Source organism: Periplaneta americana, chromosome 13 (assembly GCF_040183065.1).
Source record: "Periplaneta americana isolate PAMFEO1 chromosome 13, P.americana_PAMFEO1_priV1, whole genome shotgun sequence".
Taxonomy (NCBI): domain Eukaryota; kingdom Metazoa; phylum Arthropoda; class Insecta; order Blattodea; family Blattidae; genus Periplaneta; species Periplaneta americana.
Genome location: NC_091129.1, coordinates 96,647,651 through 96,661,139, shown reverse-complemented (window position 1 = coordinate 96,661,139; position 13,489 = coordinate 96,647,651). Strand labels below are relative to the sequence as shown.

The 13,489-nt window shown below is 35.8% G+C and overlaps 1 protein-coding gene and 1 long non-coding RNA gene across 5 annotated transcripts in view; one reads left to right on the top strand and one right to left on the bottom strand.

Moving 5' to 3' along the window:
• LOC138712145 (uncharacterized) overlaps window positions 1-13,489 on the top strand; it is a 204,356-nt gene that overhangs the window by 50,393 nt on the left and 140,474 nt on the right. The window lies entirely within an intron of this gene.
• The window catches only part of LOC138712130 (cytochrome P450 4C1-like), a 74,819-nt gene continuing 66,036 nt past the window's right edge, over window positions 4,707-13,489 (bottom strand). For all 4 annotated transcript variants that reach the window (XM_069843588.1, XM_069843584.1, XM_069843587.1 and 1 more), the window contains exons 10-12: window positions 11,643-11,711; window positions 9,218-9,386; window positions 4,707-7,168 (exon numbers count right to left, since the gene is read on the bottom strand). In XM_069843588.1, the coding sequence (XP_069699689.1) occupies window positions 6,825-7,168; window positions 9,218-9,386; window positions 11,643-11,711 (582 nt within the window). In that variant the 3' untranslated portion in view covers window positions 4,707-6,824. The remainder of the gene's footprint in view (window positions 7,169-9,217; window positions 9,387-11,642; window positions 11,712-13,489) is intronic.

The following is a 13,489-nucleotide window of genomic DNA, read 5'->3' as shown; positions in this document are numbered from 1 at the left end:
CAGCAAGCTTATTTTCTGTTCAAAAAAATGTAAACTTTTCGTAAGGAGTTCAGTTCTGACAGCTCTGATCTAGCAAAGGTACTGTGAAGGTGTATTATTATGCCTCCAATAAAATCTGTAACTTTGCCTGTGCTTGTAAAAGACTTCGGAGATTACTATTTTTCAGTCAAAGACTAAAATATATTCCTTCTGTTACAAAATATGGTATAGAAAGATGTAATTAATTCTGTTCCAAAATATGGTATACATTTGTTAAAGTTCTCAGTAATATAATGTAGCTTTAATACATCTTCTAGATACTTATTTGTTTAATAAATTAACATAAGAAAAACAGAAACATTAGGTACATTTCATTATCTGTTATGTCAAATTAATAAAAGAAAAACGAACCTTGTTTTGAGAGAGGCCAATTAGCTTAACATAAAAATTTCAATAAACTATAAGCCTTTTTTGTACGACTGTTGAGCTTTAGATGTTCTATTCAAAATTAACTGGGTTGGTCATTTTGTCAACAGGAACACCACAGCAGGTGCCCATTTGGTTTCTGTTGTAAAGAACTATTTAAATATTATAGTTTGATGTACTACAGAAGATTAAAAACATTCACAACTACAATGTCTGATAGTCCCTTCACTATTGAACAGAATACCACACCGCGGAACATTTCGTGCGCACATGTGCAATAATCAAATTTGTTTTGTTTGTTACTATACCATATTTTGGAACGGAGGGAGTATTATGGTGTAAAGTGTGTTAGTTGGACATAAAAGTTAATAATCGTCATGATTAAAAAACATTGTGACTCTAAAAGATACATCCAACATTTGAAATTATTTACTGATTTGATTTTGGATTAGTAACTTTTTAATGTGACTTGTGTTGGATGCTGATATGTGCGAATATTTCGTTCCATAAAGTCAAGAATTCACATTTTACACAATTCATTTAGAAAATTGCCGATTCCAACAATCATGAGTACACAATATTTACCTTCGTATTGTGAAGTACTTTAAATTCTATACGATCAGCTGTTGGTAACAATAAGAAGGTTATACCACAATCTAGTATATACAGTCACGAAACTCAATACGTAGTAAATATGCATCCATAGATAGTTGTTAACCGCTAGGATCGCTACTATCGCCTCATCATAGACAATGCGAAATAGTACCTGCACAGTCTATGGTTCCTAGTACCCTCACAACACAAGCTTCATGACTGTATATACTAGACTGTGGTTATACTAAAACTGAAGAATGAAAGTGTTCTTGAGAAAAATCCTGCATATTCGGAATTCTCTTATGTGCAATATGAACTAAATAGTGAACAGACACAAGATTATAAAAAATAAAAACTAGACTATCTCAAAATCGCACCAATAACACCGTGGGATATCAAAAGAACATTTTCTTGTTTGAGTGACAATAGAAACAGATTTATATTTGACAATTTACGAATGTACACAGTTTTATATTGCAACAAAATTAATGACAAAATATGACAGGTCTCCTCCTGCAAATTGAATATCGAACTTCGTCACACTCGACAAAATGAACAGAACATAGGCAGACACGGATAATTTGGCAGTACTTGTAATTTGACAATACTTTATACAGAATTTATTGCCAATTTAACGTAACAGATTCGACGTAGTACGAATGCGATTCAACAGAGAGCAGTATCTCTCAGATCTGTAGAATTTTTTATGGAGAGATTTAAGCGAATCCTAACGGACTGGTAGAGAATTTTGAAAACGAAGACTTTATCTTTCAGGTGAATTAATTACATTTCAATAAAAATGAGGTTTTCGGGAGTAGGGGCTTATTTCTCTAGACCAATTTCTTAACTATTTAAGTAAAATCTTGCAACTTGGCGGAAGTTGGATAGTGTTCATACAGCGGGTTTCTGCCATCTGACATTATTTTCTTGAACTAATTGCTACCAGTATCAAGGCTTTGAAAGCTTCATTTAAAATACTTCGGTGTTGCAGATGTCAGGCGAAAGGGTCAAGTAAGTATTCAAAATATTCGAAGGACGAATTGACTTCAGTAATTGGAAATGTCCTTAAGGATGGATGGACAGTTTATAAGGCATCGGATCACTAAAAAATGCATTTTAATACCCTCACGAGGTACCTACCTTACAATATTTTCGAGGCCTGATGACGTACTAGATGTCAAGAAGGGAAAACCAATGGTTCTGGCAGCAGAAAATTTGTACCTTATGTTCATACAACTCATTTATGTTTCAACTTTTGTCTTTGTAGTTCTATTAATGATAATGAGTGTTTGTTTGATTCTCAGTTCAAATGAAATTGTCCTTGGTCAATCCACTGTTTTTAAGTTTCAACTTTTGTCTTTGTAAGCCTATTGATGATAATATGAGTACTTGTTTGGTCCTTCAGGGTTCATATTGTCTTTGGTCGATCCATTATTGCCATTTTACAATCATTTCATGTAATGTTATAAAATATAATCTGATATTGGATTAATCCAGTTTATTTATCTATTGCCAAATTAAACAAATACTACTGCCAAATTACACCATAATATTGCCAATTATCCTTAGTTGCAGTGTATAATATTAGAATTTAATTAAAACTTGCTAATTTTAATTTTATGAAATTCAGACATACAGTATATAAATGTTTCTTTGTACTTCAAATATTAGGCATATATTCATATTTTGTAAACATATTTGTCAATGACCGGAAAATCTTAAACTATATAAATATATAAACTATTGCCAAATTACCCGTGCTTCCTAGTGTCTGCCATGTACGATGATTATGTGTAGTATGAAAGTGAAATAATTTATACTTATTGTATTTATTAACAGGTTGAACAATATAAGCTAAAATAATGTGTAGTATGAAAATGAAACTATTATTTTTATGGAATTATGAAATTTATTTTATATTATGATGTTCACGTTATTCTACTTTCATCATCCATATAGTCACACACCTACTACTGCTGCTGAGTAACTGCGATTTATTTGAATTTTATATGATAAATGTAATTATAATTTCTGTCAGCCGTTCTTATAGTAAACACTATCAAGAATTAAAAAAATTGTGATTTACTTATATGTGCATTTTTGTTAATGTTTAATAATAACTTTGTAACAAAATTAACTGTATTTACAACCATATTGACCTTCACAAGATTTGTTCTGAAATCCTTACGCAGCTAAACTCATGAAAGGTTGGGAGGTGAGGGTAGGAGAGGCCAGCAAACTTGAAGGGGCAAATTCGAGCGAGCTGGACAGATCCGCTTCTTCAAAGCAGACTTTGTTTCTGGTCGCGCTCGATAAACTTGAACCGAACATAGCGCTTGAAATCCACGACACTAGTTGGGACAAGAGGATTTCAAAGATATCTTTGCGTAAATAAATTTATCTGCGTTTTGTGAATAGCGTATGCATTTCCCAGCTTATGGGTCCATGATTCGATTCCCGGCATGGACAGTGGAAGAGATTCGGCCGCAAAATTTGACGTTTATCCCTTGTCATGTTTTGTCCTGTGTTGTCTCAGCTGTGACTCTGTGTCATTATGGCCACATGACCAACGAGGCCCGCAATGTTTGCGACAAGTTAGTTAATAGATATACAGAGTGATTCAAAAGTCCGGCGATATAGACAAACTTTGCTATTAGTGCAGATAGAAATAAAGAGGGGGAAGTTGTTGAAAATAATATGTTGCTTTGAATCTAATATGCTTGAATTTCCAACGTATACTACACCGTTGAAGCTATGTATTAGTACAACACATCCGCAAGTCCCAAAGCTGCCAAATTACTGGCTTTTTCGCTAGTTCTACCGGATTTTAATTAGGCCTACGTAGTGTATTGGGTAAATTACGAAATGACGATGATAATTAGCAGTGTTGCCAATACAAGTTCAAGAAAACAGCCAGGCTAGAATGAAATTCCCCTGAATTATTATGCTATCAATGTAAAGAAATGTTTCTTTGCACTGTGAGCAGTTAAATAACAGCTAAACTCTGCATGACAATTATTTTTCTCCGTTAAATAAGATGTATCTAAAATCCGGTAGAACTAGTGGAAAAACCACTAATTTGGCAAATTGTGACTGGGGGTGTGTCGTACTAGTCCACGTTGAAACTTCAAGCATATTAGTTTGAAAACTGCACAGGCTCAACAACTTTTTCCTCTTACCTGCACTAATAAAGGAGTTTGCGTATGTCGCTGGCATTATCACCTTCATTTCATTCAGGCGCTAAATAACCTGAGATGTTGATACAGCGTCGTAAAATAAGCCCTCCCTCAGAAAAAAGAAACTACAGTTTGGGGTTGAACTAGAGTTTGGAGTAGAACTTGCACTCTTCGTTGCTACTGTGTATTGCTTGTTCTTCGTGTAGAAGTTAGAGTAGGCAGAGAACTTTGGCAATGGGAAATTTGCAAATCTGGAAAACTGAGCGATCTCTAAGAGTGTGAGCGCAGATAATATTACAAACTTTTATTCAGAGTTTATGTAGGCCTATTTGTATTATTGTCTTAGGAAAGTGTATTCGTTAGAATACAATATTAATAAAATATATACTTTTCTACATTATACGTATTACTTGGCTCTTCTTCTCACAATCTTCGTCTGTATAACTCTCAGCACCAACTGATCTGTTGAGTTGAATGTTTGTTTTATGTGATCAGTATCGAACAGGTACTATGGACAAAGTCAAACACATATGAAGCAAATTACAAAAATTTTATTTAAAAACAAAATTAATTACAAAATTAAAAAACCTTTTCACATTATAGTATTGGTTTACAATAAGATTAACCAACTCTTTAAAACAACATAAGTCTATTACAATCAACAGAATCACCTGATAATAATTTGTTAAACGTAAACATAGTTATTGAATTAAACTAAGTTCTGATTTTTGTATGTATGTATATATTATCATTGCAATTGGTTATATACTCGATATCACTTGACGATATGTGTCAGAGGAAGTACAATAATTGTTTGTATGCATCTGAAATCTGACCAGAGTAATATGTAGCTAGTCGGCGAAGTATGCAATGGAGGAGGAAAGGAATTGGCCACCCTACCCCATTATCTTCTGGCCTAGTTGCCTCGTAAGTGGTGCCTTGTTGGTATCACTTGTGAGGTTCAGACCTGTCTTCGGACCTTTGACTAAACAATAAACAATACACCCGATCGCAGTGATATATCATATTCAGTAATAACATTGAAATAATTGCAGTAATGAAATAATATAAATAAATGTAAAATTAAGTGCAACTAAAAGTAAATAAACGCAATAAATCTGGGACTATAAATAACGCCTACCTGCCATTGGGTGAAACGAGGAAATAATTGTGCCTTGATGTGATAATTGATTATGAACCTGGATTTTGAATAGTAACCAACTATTTTTTTTGTTTTAGTTATAGAATTTAAAACATATAAATTTATATTGTAAATGTTCTCCCTCTAATAAATAAAGACGTGCAGTGACAATCATAGAAAGAACTTTGGTTACAATGCGTAAAGCCTTCTTTTACAAAAGTAAAACTTCAGAAACACTACAACACCATTGCCCCGTATGAATAAATCGTATGATAGAATGCTATGAGAAAAGCATAATAAGCCTGTTTAAAATATATTTTCGATACTTGGCCCTTTAAGTGTAATAGCAGGCATACAAATGTATATAATCTTACACAAAAAAAAAAAAAAAAACGTATATATGAAGTCAGTTTAAAATCTGAAATGTACTTAAAAATTTTACATTATGTTGATATTTATCCTCAAGAACATGCCTTTATGAGCATTGAACCATTTAGCTGCGTCTCTGAAAGAAGTTTTAAAAAGTATGTCTACATTTTCTAAAGTTTTACCTAATGCATATCAAGTAGAATCATCAGCAAAAAGAAGACCGAGAACTGGTCTCTGCGGAGCTCCAGATTTAATTGTACTTATTTGAGAAGATACACCATTAAAACATAGACTCCATCACCTAAGAACAATTATACAGATATGAGGTAGAAAGTTTCATTTCATGTCACGAATTCCATTATAATAAAATTTAGAAATATGAATATTATAAGACACATAGTCGCAAGCTTTTAATAAATTACATCGAGTTTCGCCATATCACCTTTCTTCATATTAATACAGTTGTACACAAGTATTCATTTCTGCAATATGTTAGTGGTCCAAGAATATAGACAATTACCTATTTTTATTATATTTCCATAGCCACCGGCGCGTAGCTCAGTCGGCTAATCTATGGCGAATCCTCGGTCTCATCTCGCTAAATACCATCTCGCTATCACCAATCCCATCGACGCTAAATAACCTAGTAGTAGATATATCGTCGCTAAATAACCAACTAAGAAATATTGCATTTCCATTTATATTATATACTTATATATATTTTCAATTTCAATTTTAGAAGCAATTTTAGGTAGGCTATATCTGCTGTCGAAATTGGTTTCCATTTAAACAATATTGGAGTCAAGGACTTATACAGATTGATTCTGGTTTATTTCTGCACTTAGCCCAACAGTAATGTATCATAAATGTTACACTGATGGTTGTGGTGGCCTGCATTCATCGTCTTCTTCTTCTTCTTCTTCTTCTTCTTCTTCTTCAGCAAATCAGAAATTCATCTCAAATATTTGATATTATTGACAACTTAAAAAAAAATAATCTAAAGTCGACATCAACGATCTTGTCAGTATAAGTAGGACTGTGTAAAAAATGAATATATCAAAGTGTTTTAACAATATTGAATATAAAATCTGAGCTCTTTTCTGATACTGAGCGTTGGACAGTCACAGTAAAATAAATCTTCACACGTCCCTGGGCGTGATGCAGAGTCGAATCCCGTTCTCCGGCCTCAGTATAAGTTCTGCTACCTCTTTTATATCTTCTCTTTGATCCAGAGATCGTAATTTATACTTGCGCAAAATATACGACAAGACAGTTTTCTCTTCGAGGATGGCGAACTTCTGTCCAATGCAATTCCTCGGCCCAGCACTGAAGGGGACGTAGGCGTAAGGATGTCTCTTCACTATCCTCTCTGGCAGGAAGTTATCAGGGTCGAACTTCTCAGGATTGGGGAATTGGTCAGGATTGCGATGTAAACTGTAGACATGTGCCTTCAGAGCGCATCCTACAGGAATTGTGTAGTTGTCTGGAACAACGAAACGAGTAAGTTACAAGTTGAAGTAGTGACCTGCATTTTGGAATGAGGCACCTCAAACTGCCATCCATATATACGGCAGTATTATCGATATGAGCACAAGCGACACAAAGAAGCAGCAGTTGCAAGATAGCTGCGTCCACACCTGTGGAATAACGGTCAGCGCATCTGGCAGCGAAACCAGGTGGCCCGGGTTCGAATCCCGGTCGGGGCAAGTTACCTGGTTAAGGTTTTTCCGGGGTTTTCCCTCAACCCAATACGAGCAAATGCTGGGTAACTTTCGGTGCTGAACCCCGGACTCATTTCACCGGCATTATCACCTTCATTTCATTCGGACGCTAAATAACCTAGGTGTTGATACAGCGTCGTAAAATAAAGCAATAAAATAAAATAAAATAAAATATAGCGGCACCTACACACAAAGTATAGTATTGGCGATTTAATCCGAACATTGATGCACGCTTTATCTCGGGGTGATACTGTTGCACCCAAGACACATCACCTGTGATTTTCCTGGCTCCCATCGTCTCCTTCATCCTGTTTGCTCGGATCAAATCGCCAACCTGTTGCACATTTACTTCTGTGACAATCTCCTCTGACCGATCGACCCGGTGTTACGTACTTTTCCACTCTTCAGAGAAAATCTAATAAATTATAGACAGCTTGAAGTGAAAAGCAATTCTCATCATATAAGGACAGTAACTCATTATGAATATTTTTTTCTGTCAGACTTTTTGGTCAAAAAAATCGCTCAACGCAGGGCTACTCGACAGTGTTACAGTGAAGCAGAGATTCCGCCTCTCTCCTTCCTCATGCTTTTTAATTTTCCTTTTCTCATATATAATTCCATTTCCCTCCCTCTCCTCCCTCTTGTCTTCACTTTCATGTCTGAACCTTTCTGCCACACGTCTGCAGTTTCTCTTTCTTCTTTCACTAGTACCTTTCCATCCAGGTCCCTCTAAGGCATCCCTCTCACCCGTCATGCCCAAAGACGATGTTTTCATGCATATACAGGGTGAACCGTAAAAAGGTTTTGTCATGTCATTAATTCAGAGGTTATTATTTGAGATATTTCAAACGGAAAGTATAATGCAATTTTTCTCGTTTTTGCTTCTTTTCCGAGATAAAAATTGTTTTTAAGAAATATTTCACAGCGTGTTTTGGGAAAGCCATTGATTTAATTCCCAATATGTTCAGTCAATTGATAAATGATTGAAACAATTTTAGTTTTGTCCTTTAAATGCGCAGAAATTTGATCCGAACAAATGTAGCTTTTCGCTCTGCATAGGAATTTTACAAGATTACATTTGTTCAGTAGAGCAGTTGGCTATGGACTGGAAAGTTCAGCGTTCGATCCTGGGTGGTGACGGAATTCTCTCTTTGCAAAACTTCCAGAACGGCCCCCAGGTTCACTCAGCAGTCAGCCTCCTATCAAATTGAGTACCGGGTCTTTTTCGAGGGTAAAATGCAGTCGAACCGTGGTGTCGACCACACCACCTCATTCTAGGCCAAGGCGAATAAAGCATGGGGCACTGCCTCAATCTTCCCAAGTACCTTTACATTTGTTGGGATCAAATTTCTACACATTTAAAAGAAAAGCAACTAAAATATTTTTAATTTATTATTATAATACATTGCTCTCTTAAATTAAGTGAGCCTATTGAAAAAAAATTAAATGGTTTTCCCAAAACATGCTATGAAATGTTTAATATGGAACATTTTTTTATCTCGAAAAGGAAGCAAAAACGATCAAAATTGTACTAAACATTTTTATTTGAAATATCTCAAAGAACAACTCCCTAAAATGAATGGCATTACTTACGGTTTACTCTGTATACTCCATACATACATACATACATAGATACATACTGTACATACATACATACATACATACATACATACATACATACATACATACATACATACATACACACACATACATACATGCATACATACACCATTCTTTCTTTCTTTCTTTTTTCCTTCCCATGAACCCGCTCGAACATAAAGGCGGACATGAGATGACTGCCCTCGCTGTACCTATTTGTATGTCCTCGGTAAGCAGCCTGCTGAAGGCTGGCACGCTGGGGTACAAGCGCAGTGATTCCTTGATGACCTGCTCCAGGTACTTCATGTCGCTCAAGTCCTTCATTGTGGGGGCTCGTCCGGAGTCTTGGAAGATTCTTTGCTGCTCCTCGTAGGCTTTGTCCTGAGAACAGTAGAAGAATTCTTCTTGTACTCGTGTACTGTTTAGTTTTACGCCACATGGGGAGAAAAGGGGTACAACTAATCGCCATTGCCTAGCGTTCAGATCGGCTCGGAATCTCATAGCCACAACTAAAGTTCTGAGTGTGGTACATTTCTTCAAGATTATTTTATTCATTCTGTATTTTTTCGACTATATTCTAATGTTCCCATGACAGGTTATCGGCCTATTGCTGATCGTATTATGACAAGGGGAAAACAAATGTTTGCATTGTAGAAATTAATGTACAAAATCAATAAAAAAGCTATTATTATTATTATTATTATTATTATTATTATTATTATTATTATTGTTATTATTACTACTATTATTCTTATTCTTATTATTATTGTTATTATTACTACTATTATTCTTATTATTATTATCATTATAATTATTATCATTATTATTATTATTATTATTATTATTATTATTATTACTATTATCACCTACTACTACTACTACTACTACTACTACTACTACTACTACTACTACTGCTGCTGCCGCCGCCGCCGCCATCATCATCACCACCACCACCACCACCACCACCACTACTAGACCTAAGGGGAATTAAAGAACTGTTTCTTCCTGCTGAAGAACAGATTCTAATGTTCCGTAAAGTAGAAGAAGTAGATGGATTTATTGAGTAATATTATACATACATATGTTATATTATCATAATTATCTCTTAAATCCAATGCACAGGTCTTCTGACCGTACGTGCTTTGTACCTAAAACAAGTCCTACTTTGTAGGTTTCGCCTCTTTCACCTATAGTTAGATCCAACCCCTCTCCAAAAGAACACACAGATTAAAATAAAAATGACAGAAACAAAACACATTATATAATATAACCTAACCTAAACAGGCATAAAAGTGTATAATTGAGTATCCCTTCGTCAGTTCGCATCAAAAACTTAAACAGCTGTAGTTCTGATCTGTCTCGCCTTCAAGAGCAACAATCCAGTCTTTTGTTCGCATTCTCTATTCCCCATGAGGTCAAGACATGCAAGCGAACTCCTATTCTGACTTAGCATCGAGGGTGTTAGATATTTTTTCCAGATATGTTCCAATTCGACACACTGTAATAAAATATGTGTCGAAGAGTCCTTTTCTCCGCACAGTAAACAAAGGCGCTCTCCTTCATCGTTAACAATTTTATTACCCTTCCATGCCCCCAATCTTACCCACGCATCTAAAATACGTAAAGTATTTCACATATACAATAATATGGTCTACAAATAAAAAGCTAGAAGGTAAAGTTTTCCTTCTTTAATTATTGTCTTTTACCTATCCTAAAATGAGTTAATAAATTCCACCTGAGCAGTGACGTAAAATAATCAAATAGCGATCAATCCCTGGTGATCCCGTAAGGAACATACAAAAAAATTTTTGGTGTGTCGCGCCAGGCTCCTCCTAGCACATATGAAGAGTCCACTGCAAGAATGATGGATGTCACTTTCTTGTCGAAAATGAACCAAGACTGTCAATGCATAGCTTAAGACATATAGAATGTACATAGAGAATTATATGACATTAACACTGATAGTCATTGTCCAGTAATATCTGAAAATCACAGTTAAGCGTTGAGCGCTAAGCATTTCAAACTTTCAATTGCTTCTCCTGCAAAATGTATTCCATATGACATCCATCATTCTTGCAGTGGACTCTTCATATATAACGAAATTTAACTTAAACCTGAAGACAATATAAACACCTAGGACATTATACCAAAGAACAAACCCTAATCAAGAGAAAAGAAAAAGTCCCTTGGCATAGTCGGGAAGTCCACCACTATGGAGTAACGATTAGCATGCCTGACCGTGCAACGAGAGGGCCCGGGTTTAAATCCTGGTTGAGACAAGTTACCTTGTTGAGGTTTTTTTCGAGGTTTTCCTTCAACCCACTGAGAGATAATGCTGGGTAACATTCGACGCTTATCTCTGAACTCATTTAGTCCGTCATTACCACATTCATATCACTGATAAACTAGATGAACCTCCGCAGTTGATAAAGCATCGTAAAATAACTAGTTTATAAAGAAGAGTCGGGAATTGAACCCGAAAGATCTTGGTTAGGAGACAGAGAAGCTAACCACTGCACTAAAATGCTGATGGGACAGTCACGGGAAATGCTTGTCTAGCACATTTGGAGGAATTAGAAGTCATTCAAAAAAGAACTTGTTCTCATAGCTTAAAATCACTTTCTGCTATGCGCTTACCTGCACATCGGGATGCAGCCCCAACATGTAGAGTGCCCAGCACATACCGGCGCTCGTGGTGTCGTGTCCCTGCAATGGACCAAACAATCAGAATATTTTCCCATTTCCCTCTACTAACTTACATGGTGCCACAGTCTAGTATATACAGTCACGAAGATCAATACGTAGTAAATATGCATCCATAGATAGTTGCTAACCACTAGGATCGCGACTATCGCCTCATTACAGACAATGAGAAATAGTACCGGCACAGTCTATTGTTCCTAGCACCCTCACAACTCGAGCTTCGTGACTATATACTAGACTGTGATAATGCTTTCTATTTGTTGACACTTGTTTCTCTCTCTCTTTCTTTTTCTCTCTCTCTCTTTCTTTTCCTCTCTTTATTTTCCTATCTCTCTTTATTTTCCTCTCTCTTTTTCTTTCTTTGTGATGATGGTATTAATGCAGATGTATAAGATCGTAAAGAATATAGACTAAAGTGTAATGCAGTGTAATATGGATATTATCTCTTCCACTATGACGCAAAAGTAAGGTTTGTGACTACCAATTCAGTATAAGTTTGATCCATGTCACGAGGTATGAGTACCGACCCTCGTTTTATATGACTCATAACTAGAGCTCGGATTTCCATGCAAATGCATGTTTTTATATAATCTGGTTACACTTCTCATACTGGGTTGCAGCAAAACAGACCTATAAATAATGTATTCCTCCATTAGTTAGTGGACCTTTAAAGTTAGTGAAATGTCGGTTGCAGAAGAGGAATTTAACGGGCCATTAGTTATTGGATCGTTAACCGAGCATCTTTGGATTTCATAAGTGACGCAATTGGATGTGAATGAATAAAAAGTAAACCCATGTTGAATCTGTCGTACACTACTGATAACACTTGAATATAAATAATTGATTAAATGGCGATTTTACTCGTGTTAATTATGTAAGCATGTGTGGCTTACAGCTGTTTCGGTGCTACTTGACACCATCCTCAGAGCCTACTAGATCTCGGCGCTATCTCAACTTCGCTTCCTGTTGTGTGGGTGCGTTCGTGCAAATGTGTGTGTTCTGAAATTCAGAACACACACACTTTTTGATACAACTCTTCATCACACGAACGCACCCACACAACAGGCAGCGAAGTTGAGATAGCACCGAGATCTAGTAGGCTCTGAGGATGGTGTCAAGTAGCACCGAAACAGCTGTAAGTCACACATGTTTACATAATTAACACGAGTAAGATGGCCATTTAATCAATTATTTAAAAAGTAAACATCGGCTGCTTGACTGATGTGAGAAATATTACTTTTATTGTTGTCAAAACTTGCAATAAATTTAGACTAATAGGAACAAGAGAAAAATCAGGAACAGGAGTTTCAGTGAGAAAGATAAATATGCCTATTTGTTATTAGAAATAGCGCACGAGTACATTAATTTTATAGAAAATAAAAAAACAGATTATAGAGCACATAAACTCGTCGTCAGACGATAAACTACAGTCTGTAATAAAGAAATACATAATAACTTCGCTATTCGAAAAATGAATAAACAAATAAATAAATAAATAAATTACCGTGTATCGATGGCTAAGAAGAGATACAAAATTGGTGATTTAGCTTAACTACATTATTACTAGTTACATTAACTACATTATGTAACAGTCGTCGTCGCCCTCGGCTGCCAGCTCCGAAATATGGAAAATATCTCGAGGATGCACGTCGATGTCAATAATTAACTATGTACACTGATTAATTTGGGCGCCAGCCTCCTCGAGATTACTCCGGTAGAGGATGAGGTTCCCAGGTCAGCTGCAAAACGGTCGGGACATGGGGTTTGGGAGACATGCTCGT